This window comes from Mesoplodon bidens (genome assembly GCF_964165515.1).
Source record: "Mesoplodon bidens genome assembly, chromosome: 10".
Taxonomy (NCBI): domain Eukaryota; kingdom Metazoa; phylum Chordata; class Mammalia; order Artiodactyla; family Ziphiidae; genus Mesoplodon; species Mesoplodon bidens.
This window is the reverse complement of record NC_138172.1, coordinates 48,536,385-48,548,846: the sequence shown is the minus strand read 5'-3', so window position 1 is coordinate 48,548,846 and position 12,462 is coordinate 48,536,385. Positions and strand designations below refer to the sequence as shown.

General features: G+C 49.6%; 1 protein-coding gene across 1 annotated transcript in view; it reads left to right on the top strand.

The window, feature by feature from the left end:
- Window positions 1–12,462, top strand: part of DLEC1 (DLEC1 cilia and flagella associated protein) — a 39,351-nt gene that overhangs the window by 20,829 nt on the left and 6,060 nt on the right. The window contains 8 exon segments of the mRNA XM_081245645.1: window positions 5,966–6,119; window positions 6,558–6,668; window positions 7,627–7,757; window positions 8,242–8,433; window positions 9,220–9,290; window positions 9,753–9,904; window positions 11,112–11,230; window positions 11,754–11,824. Coding sequence (XP_081101771.1) covers window positions 5,966–6,119; window positions 6,558–6,668; window positions 7,627–7,757; window positions 8,242–8,433; window positions 9,220–9,290; window positions 9,753–9,904; window positions 11,112–11,230; window positions 11,754–11,824 — 1,001 coding nt within the window.

Here is a 12,462-nt window from a genome sequence, read left to right as displayed (position 1 = left end):
GCGTGGTTCTTCATGATCCTTAAATAAGAAGGTTAAGTCTTTCTTCTCCTCAGGCAGAATGAATACCTTTTATTCAGTCTCTGCTTATTTCCTTTCTTTTCTTATCTCTATTCTTTCTTCTTAAAGGACCTTGTATTAATCAGAACGTTTACAGTTGCAAGTGAGGGAAACACATCAATTTAGGCAAAAAGGGGGAACCATTGGCTCATGTACCTGGGCATTCCTGCCCTACCGAATCCAGAGCTCCAGCCTCTTCCTTTGTCTGGTCTTCTACTTCTCTCTCATTGTCCACCCTCCTTCCCTCTCCTGCACCCACCCCATCCTTCAACTCTGCTTCTCTCTCTTTGTTGGCCTTTCTCTCCCCTATTGGCAGGGGCCCTTGGCCACAATGCCCCAGGGAAGGGGGCCACTTAGAGTTCCAGGCTCACACACTCCCAGCTTAATAACCTCTGTGAAAAATGAAATCAGCTTTCTCCAGAGATACACTCTGAATGGATCTCTTTGGTCACCTCCCCTCACAGGCCCTACCTCCCCATGGCAGGGGGCAAGGATCCAGCTCCAGAAGAGGCAGGTGGGAAAGCTTGCTGGACAGTAAAAACAATAGCTACCACAGTCCACCACAAACCTGCTGGATCTATACTGCATGAGTTTAACCATTTTCCTCATATTTTCCATCTCTTGGGGTTTTTCTCCTCGCTCAGGGATATGCCCTTGGCCCTGCAGGTCACTAATTCAGTGTCTGGTGGATACCCTTGTTTTGGCAATCATGCTTTTCAATTTCAAGCTTTTTTTTTTTTTTTTTTATGAATTGTTCCTTTTCTGTTGTCATCTGTTATTGTCTTATGGATGCAACAGCCTCTCAGATTACCCTGAGGAAACTAATTTTAGTTTCCTCAGATTCTGGTTTGGAATCTTTCTTCACTTTTTGGGTTTCTTTCTACATCTAAGAATCCTTGGCTGCCCATTCCTGTTCTGAAGCAGGAAGTTGATTTGCATAAGGAGCCGGTGGTGTCAGTTTCCTCTGAGTATGTGGGTGTAGGTGTGGATGGAGTCCTCCTCCCAGGACTGAGTGTGTGTGAGTGTGTGTGAGTACCCTCAGAGCAGACAGCTTCCTGAATCCCGTAAAGGGAAGGGGGCTTTGGGGAAAACAGCCCAAGACAAACAGTCGAGGAAACCCACACTGGCCAGCTACACGAATCAGTCCCTTCCTTCCTTCATAAATAGGATCTTTTTGGTCGTTTTCCCTCGAGACAGTTGAGAAGCCCAGTGTTCCTGCAGGATCTGCTGTGACCTCTCTCCAGGGCCATGCCCACATTCTTCACTGCGGGTGGGGTAAATCCTGCTGCAGGATTTACCAGTCTTCTGTGTGATGCCTGAGCTCTGGGAGCCAGTATAGCTGAACCCGCCACGATAAATCTCCCAGCGGTCCTTCAGTTACATCCCCTGCTCTTTCCCCACAGCCCACCCTGCCTTGTGATGCCTCTCATTCCACTGTTACGGAATCTCTGCTTGGCCTTCTCCAGGGGTCTTAAGTATTAGTTTTGTTTTCCTCTGTTTTATCAGTTAATCTGATTACAACCTTTCTTTTAATTTTTTTCTCATTGGAATAGCATTATATTTACTTTATTCTTTATTTAAAATTTTTCACAAATTATGCATAATGTTAACATAGTGTATCTTATTATAATAATGATATATGGGGCAAATATGATAGTTGCCAGTCGGGACCCACTCTCCATCCTTCTCCACCCTGCTCTCCTATTTCTTCTCTTCCTCAACAACACTTGTTACAATCTATCCTTCAGTGGTACTCATCCTGGTGTGTGTGAAGTGATATTTCACTGAGGATTTGATTTGAGTTTTCCTGATGGCAGATGATGTTTAGCATCTTTCATATGCTTATTGGTTATCTGTAGATCCTCTTTGGAGAACTATCTCCTGAATTCTGTGCCCATTTAAAAAAAATAAGGTTATTTGTCTTTTTATTATTGAGATACAAGTGTTCCTCTTTTTTTGAGATGGAAGTGTTGTTCTTTATATTCTAGATACATGTCTATTATTAGGTATATGATTTTCAAATATTTTCTCCCATTCTGAGAATTGTCCTTTCACTTTCTTGATGGTATGTATACTTTGAAGCACAAAAGTTTTAAATTTTGGTGAATTCCAGTTTATGTATTTTTCTCTTTTGTTGCTTGTGCTTTTGGTGTTATATCTAAGAAACCATTGCCTAATGTCACAAATATTTACTCACATGTTTTCTTCTGAGAGTTGTATAGTTTTAGTTCTTATTCTTAGGTCTCTGATCCATTTTGAGTTAGTTTTTGTGTATGGTGTGAGAAAAGAATCCAAGTTCATTCTTTTCCAACTAGATAATCAGTTGTCTCAGTACGTTTCTTAAAAAGACTTGCCTTTATCCATTGAATTGTCTTGGCACCCTTTGTCAAAAGTCAGTTGACGGTAAACATGAGGGTTTACTTATGGACTGTCAGTACTGTTCCATTGATCTCTAGGTCTGCTCTTATGCCATATATCAACCTTGTTTCGATTAATGTGGCTTTATAGTAGGTTTTGAAATCAGGAAGTATGAATTCTCCAACTTTGTTTTTCTTTCTCAAGATTGTTTTGGCTATTCTGGGTTCTTTGAATTTCTGTATGAATTTTAGGGCCAGTTTATCAATTTCTGCAAAGAAGCAGCTGGGATTTTAATAGGGAGTGTGTTGAATCTGCCAATCAGTTTGGGGAGTACTGCCATCCTGACAATATTAAGTCTTCCCATTCTTGAACATGAAATGTCTTTCCATTTATTTAGGTCTTTTCATTTCTTTCAGTGAGGTTTTCAGTGTACAAGTCTTGTACTTTTTTTGTTAAAGTTATTCCTAAGTATTTTATCATTTTTGATGCTTTTGGAAATGGACTTTTCTTAATCACATTTTATTATTATTCATTGTGGGTGTGTAGAAATACAAATAGTTTTTTGTATATTGACCTTGTATCCTACAACCTTGCTGAACACATTACTTCTAATAGTTTTCTAAATAGAAGATCATGTCGTCTACATTTAGAGATAATTTTACATCTTCCTTTCCTTTTTTTTTCTTTTAAATTTTTATTTATTTATTTATTTTTGGCTGTGTTGGGTCTTCGTTGCTGTGCACGGGCTTTCTCTAGTTGTGGCGAGCGGGGGCTACTCTTCCTGTGGTGCATGGGCTTCTCATTGAGGTGGCTTCTCTTGTTGTGGAGCGTGGGCTCTAGGGCGCATGGGCTTCAGTAGTTGTGGTGTGCAGGCTCAGCAGTTGTGGCTCGCGGACTCTAGAGCGCAGGCTCAGTAGTTGTGGCGCATGGGCTTAGTTGCTGTGTGGCATGTGGGATCTTCCCGGACCAGGGCTCGAACCCGTGTCCCCTGCATTGGCAGGCAGATTCTTAACCACTGAGCCACGAGGGAAGTCCCTACATCTTCCTTTCCAATCTGGATGCCTTTCCTTTCTATTTCCTGCCTAATGGACCTAATAATACTCCAGTACAGTGTTGAATGAAAGTGGCAAGGGTGGATGTCCTTGCCTTGTTCCCGATCTTAAAAGGAAAACATTGTCTTTCACCTTTAAGTATGATATTAGCTGTAGGCTTTTTGTAGATGTCCTTTATCAGGTTGTGGAAGTTCCCTTCTGTTCCTAGTTTGCTGATTGTTTTTCTCATGAAAGAACGTTAGATTTCATTGAATGTTTTTTCTGCGTCTTTTGAAATAATCATGCCATTTTTGTCCTTTTTAAAATTAATGTGGTGTTTTTCACTAATTTTTGCATATTCAACCAAAAATTTTTATTTCTTTTTTGACCTATTGTTTATTTAGGAGTGTGTTGTTTAATTTACACATATTTTTGTTTCCCAAATTATTTTCTGTTGTTGATTTTTAATTTGATTCTCTTGTTGTTGGAGAACATACTTTGTATAATTTCAGCCTTTTAAATCTGAGGCTTGTTGTATGAGCTATCTTAGGGTCTGTTCTAGAGAATATTCCATGTACACATAGGAAGCATTTTGCTGTTGTTGGATAGAGTGTTGTATAGAGGTCTGGTTGGTTTATAGTGTTAAGTCTTCTGTTTCCTGTTCATCTTCTGCTTAGTTCTTCTGTCCACTATTTAAAATGAGGTATTGAAATCTCTAATCATTATTTTGGAATTGTCAGTTTCTCCCTTCAATCCTGTCATTTTTTGCTTCATGTATTTTGGAACACTGTTGTTAGACATGTGTATTTATAATTGTAATGTCTTCCTGATGGGTTGACCTTTTTATAATTATAAAATACCCTTCTTTGTCTCTAGTAACGATTTTTATCCTAAAGTCTATTTCATCCCACATTAGAATAGCTACCGTAGCTCTCTTTTGGGTACTGTTTGCAGTATATTTTTCCATCCTTTTACTATTGGCATATTTGTGTCTTTGAATCTAAGGTGTCTCTTGCAGACAGTATACAGTGGGATCATTTTTTAAAATACATTTTGCCAATCTCTATCTTTTGTTTGGCTTTTGAATCTATGACCTATCTCAGTCTCGTTCTGTGGCATAAAAAGATAGCTTGATAACTGCAATTAAACCTCATTTTCAAATATATTTTACAGCTCTTTATGGGGACAAGTCTTTTCTTCCTTGATATTCTTGAGGATTGCCAAGCTGGCCAAGATTGTAAAGGTTTTTTTGTCTTTTGGAAGAATCCTTAATTATTGAACAAAGTGAACAGCACTCAGAAATTTATGGCCAAAAAAAAAAAAAAAATGGGGGTGGGGAGGAGGTTAAAAAAAAAGAAGATAGCATGAGACATCCTTGTAATGGAACCGTTCTGTGTCTTGACTGTGGTGGTGTCATGCGTATCTACATGTGAGAAAATTGCGTAGAAGTAACGAGTCCATGTAAACCTGATGGGGTCTGAATAAGATTGCTGGATTGTATCCATCTTGGTCTCCTGCTTGTGACATTGTGCTATAGTTAGGCAAGATGTTACTATTGGGAAATTGGGTGAAGAGTATATTGGATCCCTTTGTATTTGTTTTTGTTACAGCTGCATGTGAATCTACAGTATTTCAAAATAAAAAGTTAAAAGCAAAATGCATGTTATCTCCATTCCTTATATAAGAAAAAAAATACCCTCAGACATATTTGTGTGGGTCTATTTCTAGGTTATCTACATTGTTCCATTGATCTGTTGTATACAACCCTCCACCAGTAACACACTATCTTGATTGCTGTAGCTGTATAGTAAGTCTTAACATCCAGTAATTTCCCACTTTATTCTTTTTAAAAATTGTTTTAGTCTGTGTCCTTTATCTTTCTATATAAATGTTATGATAAGCTTGTCTATATCTACAAAAATCCTGGCTAGGAGTTTGATAAGAATTGTGTTAAACTTAATAGATCAATCTGGGGAGAATTGACATCTCTGTTGAGTTTTTTAATCCATGAACATGATTTATGCCTCTCTATTTATAGTCATCTTCAATTTCTTTCATTGGTGTTTTTGTAGTTTTCAGCACACAAATTCTATACGTGTTTTATTAGATATTTACCAAAGTATTTCAATTTTTTGAGCAATTATAAATGGTATTATATTTTTAACTTCTGTTTCTACACGTTCTTTGTTATCCTGTAAAAATGTGATTGATTTTGGAGTTCCCTGGCTGTCCAGTGGTTAGGACTCCGTGCGTTACTGCCGAGGGCCCGGGTTTGATCCCTGGTCAGGGAACTAAAAATCCCACAAGACTCCTGGCACAGCCAAAAAAAAAAAGTGATTGATTTTTATGTGTTGATTTTTACCCTGTCACTTTGCTGACTCACTCACTAGTTCTAAGATTTTTTTTAAAAAATCGATTCCTTGGGATTTTCCACATAGACCATCATGTCATCTGCACATAGGGAGGAGTTTTAATTCTTCCTTTCTGTTGAGTATGACTTTTATTTCCTTGTGTTCCAGCCACCTGCCTGTGTATGCCGAGGTGCAGGAGCCCTACGTGTACCTGCAGAGCAGCCAGGTGGAGGTCACCAACCTCTACCTGGGCGTGCCCACCAAGACGCCTGTCACACTCATCAATGGCACGCTCCTGCCCACCCAGTTCCACTGGGGCAAGGTGGGTGAGCCCACACTGTCGGGCCCTAGGCCTGCAACCCTCAGCCCCAGAGGCCTGTGTGGAGGGGGACATTGTCCCCCAGACACCTCCCAGAACAGATTACTGCCCCTGGGGCTGGCTCTGCCGCCTGCCCCACGTGCCATGGCAGATGGGGCCACGTCCCTGAGCATCGGAGCCAGCTGTCCCGGTTCCCCATCACCCTGGGCCTCCCAGGGTGGCGTATTTAGTCCAGAGAACCCCTGACAGGGATGAGGTCCATCTGTGGTGGGAGAGGAGAGGAGAGGGACCTGAGGTTTATCCCCACTCAGGAGCACCCCACCCTGCTGGGGGCCCCCAGTCCTCCAGCCTCCCCAGAGTATGTGGCGGTGCTGAGCCCTCTGTCTGGACCCCGGGTCCATCGTGGAAGCCCAGCACGTGACCCACCCATGTGTCTTCCAGCTCCTGGGGCTCCAAGCAAGCTTCTGCACAGCAAAAGTCTCCCCCACACGTGGCACGCTGGGCCCCAGTGAGGAGCGCCAGTTCAGCCTCGAGTTGACTGCTCATACCCAGGCGAGTGAGGGCTCAGGGGCCTACGTGCCCAGGAAGCTCCCCTGGCTGCCTGCATCTGTGCCGGCCAGGAGGTCCACCCCAGACCCCTCTCCTGGGCTGTGTCACTGGGGAAGAGACTTCTTGCATTTGGGTCTGGGGGACCCCACTGGGCCTGCTGTCTAGGGACACAGGGCCTGGATGTGCCCTGACACCCTTGGGCACCACCTTTAGCCCTCGCCAGGCCATTCTCTTTGGAACAGGTGGGCCCAGCTTTCCAGCTGCCTGGAGATGCTGAGCAGAGCTGCTGCCCACGGCCGGCCCTGTGCTGGGTGCTGCAGGGGAGTCTGAGCGGCACCCAGGTTCCTCCCAAGAAGGACACAGCTTCTCCTGGGTGCAGCCCACAGGAAGGCCATTGGGCCGAATGTGCTCAGTACTTGGGTGGTTGCCGGCTATCCGTTTGTGGGGAAAGAAACTTCTTCCTCGCAGGGGCTAGCAGCCCCAGGTCCCAGTCCTCTCTGGCGAACATGTGGACGGTGGGCTTTCTTACACAGCTGAGCCTGAGCTCGAGGGTGACGGCCGGGCCCAGGCCTGGCACAGAGCAGACCTCACGCAGGAAGGGCTTGATTTCTATGGTAGCAGCTTCATCAGGATAAATGTGTGGCTTCTCCAGAGGTCTGCTTGGAGGGGTCTCCTTCACGTGGGGCTGCCCAGGTATTTGGGGCCGACTCACAGCCAGGAGCCCTGAGGAAGGGGCCAGGCCTCCGGGGGGGCAGGGGTGGGCTGACAGGCCGGGTCTGGGCATAGTGGCCCACCGGAGGGTCTGGGAGCCCTTCCACAGAGATGAGCCTGGACAAGACCTTTGGGTTGAGCGCCCCCCCAAGCAGCCTCCTGTGCTGCGGGAGCCCATCTGAGGCCCCTCTGCTGAGGCCAAGCCCTGGGCTTTACCTGAGTGATGCACTCCCGGTGGGCTTCCTTATAGGACGAGTTGATGGACCTGGCCCTCCCTTGTAACGTGTCGGGCATGAAGGAGCCACTGGTTCTGGGCATTTCCGGGAAACCCCGGGGACTGCAGGTGGCCATCGCCATCTCTGCAGAGGACAGCAACAGCAGGTGAGCCCAGGGCAGGCCCGGGGCCTGGGGGCTGAGGCAGCCGTTCAAAGGACTGACCTTGAGGTGGTACCAGCCTCCTCCCCGTGATTCCTGTGGCCGGGAAAAGGCCCCTCCCAGACTCTCTGGGGACAGCCCCGCCTACCCCATCACCGCCTTCTCTGTGGTCTTTCCCCACACACCGGAGGCGTGGTGTTCAGGTGGGGAGACGGCAGGGGATGGGGCTGTGGGTACCTTGGGCTTTCCCACACGAGGCCTGGCGACCAGGAGACAGGCCGGTCTGCCCCGGCCAGGGGGAGCCTGGGGGGTTTGAGGCCTCTCTTGGCATCACGGGTGGGCAAGGCGGGAGTCTCTGTGGGGTGGCAGCTTAACGAGGGCTTGGAGGATGCAGCCTGGTTTCCGGGCAGCTCTGGCGCCCCCACCCCAGGTGGCTCGCTGGGCAGGGCCGAGGGTGGCGTGTAACCGGGTGCTCATGGGCTCGGGGCAGTGTTGCCAGCACAGAGCTGTGGCCAGGCCACCCAGAGAGACTCCACCTGGACTTCGGCTCAGCAGTGCCGCTGCGGACCCGCGTGAATCGCCAGCTCATCCTGACCAACTGTTCCCCGATACAGACCCCTTTTACCCTCAAGTTTGAGTACTTTGGGAGCCCTGCAAACAGCCTGCACCAAAAACCCAGCCTGTAAGTCTGGTTTCTTTCAGAGGCTGCTTCTGGGGAGGATGTGGCCTGCTGAGGTGGAGGGCTTCAGACAGGCCAGGTGGTACTGGGGCCCGTGGATGAGAGAGAAGTTATTGTAGGTGGAGGGAACTGTGCGCAGAGATACAGTGAGGCACGCTGCAAAGCTGTAGCTCGGAATCAACTGCAGTGAAAGTATTTACACCGAGAGGTTGGCTGTTTACCAGCACCCCGCTGCAGATGCCTCGCCACCAAAGCTCCTAAGGCAGGGGTGGGAGTGGGGGAGTGGTGGCGGGAGCTTCAAAACCACCGACTGCTGGTGTTGCAGGGCACCAGGAACGGCTCCTGAGCCATTAACTGGCCCATTGCAGAAAGTTAGCGTGTGTTTAGTGCGGGACAGATGTCAGCAGGAAAGAGTGGAAACGGCCTGTTGCAGAAGACTGGACAAGGGTTGGGGAGTCTGGGCTGGGTTTGCATCCAGGGGTCACCAAGGTGCAGAGCCTGGGGATCAGGGTCCCTGCCCTGGAGCCCTCCTGAGTTTGTTGGGAGGCAATCCCTGGGGCTGGCAGGCGGCCTGCAGCTGGGATGCTTTGGGTGGTAGGGATGCAGTAGGAGCAAAGACCACAGATAGAGGTGAAGAGGAGGCCTGACCAGCTCTCCCCTAGGAGGAGCAGGCAGGGCCACCTTCCTCCGCTGGGCACCTGGGGGGATGCTGGTTGCCAGAGGAGGTGGCTCAGGTCTGGGGAAGGGCCCGGATGGCTTGATGTGATTTCCATGTCCCATCTTGTCAAGCCCCGACATGCCTCCTGCCCTGCTGAAGATGGCTCGGATGCGGGAGCTCTTGGCCAAGCGAGAGGAGCTGGGTAAGAGCCCCAGGGCAGGCGCTGAGCCTAGGACTGGCCAGAGCGGCGTTTCGCGTGGCCTTCCAAGAAGGTGGGCCAGTTGCTGCAGGAGGGGACCCTGACCAGAGACCACTTCTCAGCGTCTTTTCTAGCAAGGTCCCCGAGATGGCCGTGGCCCTCCACCTGACAGCGCCCCCTCTTTCAAACGAGGCCATCCCCTTGCCAGGGCGTACGGCTTGTGCACAGGGCCTGGCTTTGATTTGGGAGGGGTTGTGGCTTAGAAGGGAGGGCTGAGGCTCAGCCCTTGTGGGAGGTGAGAGAAGCTGGACCCTGGGCCCCAGGCTCCCAGGAGGAGGGTCTGTTTAGCCAGACCAAGGAGAGGCTGTAGGTTGGCTTGTCTGGTTCAATGCTTTGCTGACGCTTGAGGGTTTGGACCTCTTTCCTGCCCTGGGGCCTGAATCCCCATTCCTGGTTCTCCTGCAGAGTTTATGGAAAGAATGCTGTCCCACGGGAAAGGAGCTGCCTTCTTTCCCCACCTCTCCCAGGGCATGCTGGGGGCCCACCAGCAGCTTGGCATTGACCTCACAGCCTGTGCAAACATGTGGGGCGAGTACTGGGACAGCCTCATCTGCACAGTAAGTAAACAAAGTAAACGTGTCCCAAATCCTAGGCTACTGAGTTATTGCACAGATTTTCTTGAACTATTTAGTAAATTGGATGGGTTAGTTATGGTAGATATTTGCTTTAAATTGTGCTGTGCCCAATGACAAAGAGTTGATCACCTTAATATACAAAGCGTTTCTTAACTAACAATAAGGGGGGCAAAAGCATCCCAAATAGGCAAAGGGTTTGAATAGGCAATTCAAGAATGACAAATAGAGATGGCCAGTGAACATGAAACATGTCACCAACACTGGTCACTAAAGAAGTGAGAGTTAAACCACTGAAATACTAGTCTTTGTGAGATTAGCAAGGTTCAGAAGTCGTCAGTGAAGGTGCGGGGGAAAGGTGCTCACATGCACAGCGAGGCCGGCTGGGCAATGTGTGCCGCCCTTCGGAGGCGCTTCTGCAGGGCGCTGGGGACACACAATTAAGGTTGTCCAAGGAAAGAAGTGGACACAGGGAGCAAATAAATTCACACCAGGCTTCCTTTTCTTCTCAGCGTTGTTTGTAATAGAGGGGGGAGAAAAAAGGAAACAGTGTAAACACCCATGTCCATCAGGAGAAGATCGGATGAAAACATTAGGCTACATCCATGCAGTGGGATTCCAGACAGCCCATTAAATGATGCTGTAAACCTTCATTAGTGAAATTATATGTTGTAAAGAGAAAAGAGATTACCAAAACAAAGGATGCCCAGAATGCTCATTTATATCTGTGTTTTATGCACACAAGTCTGTCTAGACAGTGGTACACTAAAATGTTAACAGTGAGTCATGCTGGGGGGTGGGGTAGGATCATGGGTGAAATACATTCTATTTTAAATTTTAAAAAGACATTTATCACCTTTTCTTAGCAGAGAAAAATAATAAAGTTATTTCCATTTAAAAGATAAAGAAATTTAATCAAAGGGGCCATAAAAGGCCAAAGACCTTCAGGCTGGGAGATCCGTGCAGTCGCACGCAGGGCTGGGCGGGAGAGCAGAGACGAGAGGCCAGGCCTTTGGGGGGGTCTGGGGTGAGCGTCAGACACGGGGGAGTGAGTCCTCGCCCAGTTGTGACCAAGCTTTGGGGACCCTGGGCTGGCTGGAAGAGGAAGGGCCTCACACGGAGGGGATGGGGAGCCAGGGGATGCCGTAGCAGCCGGTGACGAGAGCAACGCATGACTGGTGTGTGTTTGCAGGTGGGAGACCTGCCTCCAGCGGTCATCCCGGTGCACATGGCAGTGGTGGGCTGCCCCATCAGCTCCCACAGGACCGCCCACTACACCACTGACCAGATCCAGAAGGAGCCTGTTGTCAGGTATCCCTGCCTCACCCCCGCCCGCCTCCTGCTCTAACCCTTTGGCCTCCACCCCGGGCTGCCCACGCCAACTCGTGGCTGTCCCGCCGGCCCAGGGCCACTTGGTGCCACCCAGATTGAAAGCCCCAAGCCAGGGCTACCCCAGAGGAGAGAGGCCTCAGGGGGCACGGCCGTGATCTGCACATCTCCGAGGGCTTTGCGGTGACAAAAGTAGCGAGTAGTCACTGTGGTCCGAGGTCAGGGCCGGACTCGGGACCCCTCACTCCAACTGCATTGGGGTCCGTGCGGTTGGTCAGTGCGGTTGCAGAGTGGGTGGGGTTTACTGGTGAGCAGCCCTGGGTCATGGTTCACCGGGCACCGCATGGGGAGGGCCTCCAGCCCTGGGGCTCGGTGACTCTGGGCTGAAGACAGACCGCTGTGGGGCCTCCTGCCTGCCTGAGCCCCGGCCCTCCTCTCTCAGGAGAGCTGGCCTGTGGGGTGTGCGCTGGCTGTGGCCCTGCTGACCCTCGTCTCCTGTCTCCAGGTTCGGCACCCGGGTCTCTGGAGGAGACACAGTCACCCGGATCCTTCGCCTGAGTAATTCCAGCCCCTGTGGTGAGATGCTCGCGAGAGAGATCGGGGCTCTTGCTGCAGGCTCTGCCGTGTGGTGGGCCAGGCTGGGAGGGAAGATTGGGGTGGGGGAAGCTGATGGCCCGCGACCTGGAGCCAAGTGGGCTGGGGTACGGAGGGAGGCCCCCAAGGGCCAAAGTCAGGAGTGGCCAAGCCAGTCTTGGGTTGTCAGAGCCACTTCCATCCGAGAAGACAGGACTTGCCCTTGCCTGTAGGACCTGGGGTTTCCCAGTGTCCATGGGCCACAGATGCCCTCCCCTGGTCGGGTTCACTTTGCATAGGGACAGGCACTTGTAGGGGACACCTTTTCTCTTCCCTTCCACCAGCAGCCCCTGAGCTATTTGCCAGGTGCTGTACAAGGAGCTGGGGAATACAGAGGCAACAGGACAGCAGGGGCTGTGCCTGATGGACAGGACGGACGTGACCATGGGCTGCCAGCGTAGAGTGCACTGAGTGCAACTATGGGGGCGGCCAGAGTGCTGGGGGTCTGTGTCGAGGGCCATCAGGCTGAGGCCAGGAGGAGAGCGACCCAGCTGGGCCTGAGGGAGCGTATGGGCCACAGGAAGAGCCAGGGCCAGCTGAGAACCAGAGTCTCCTGGGGATTATTTAAAGCACCTTGAGGC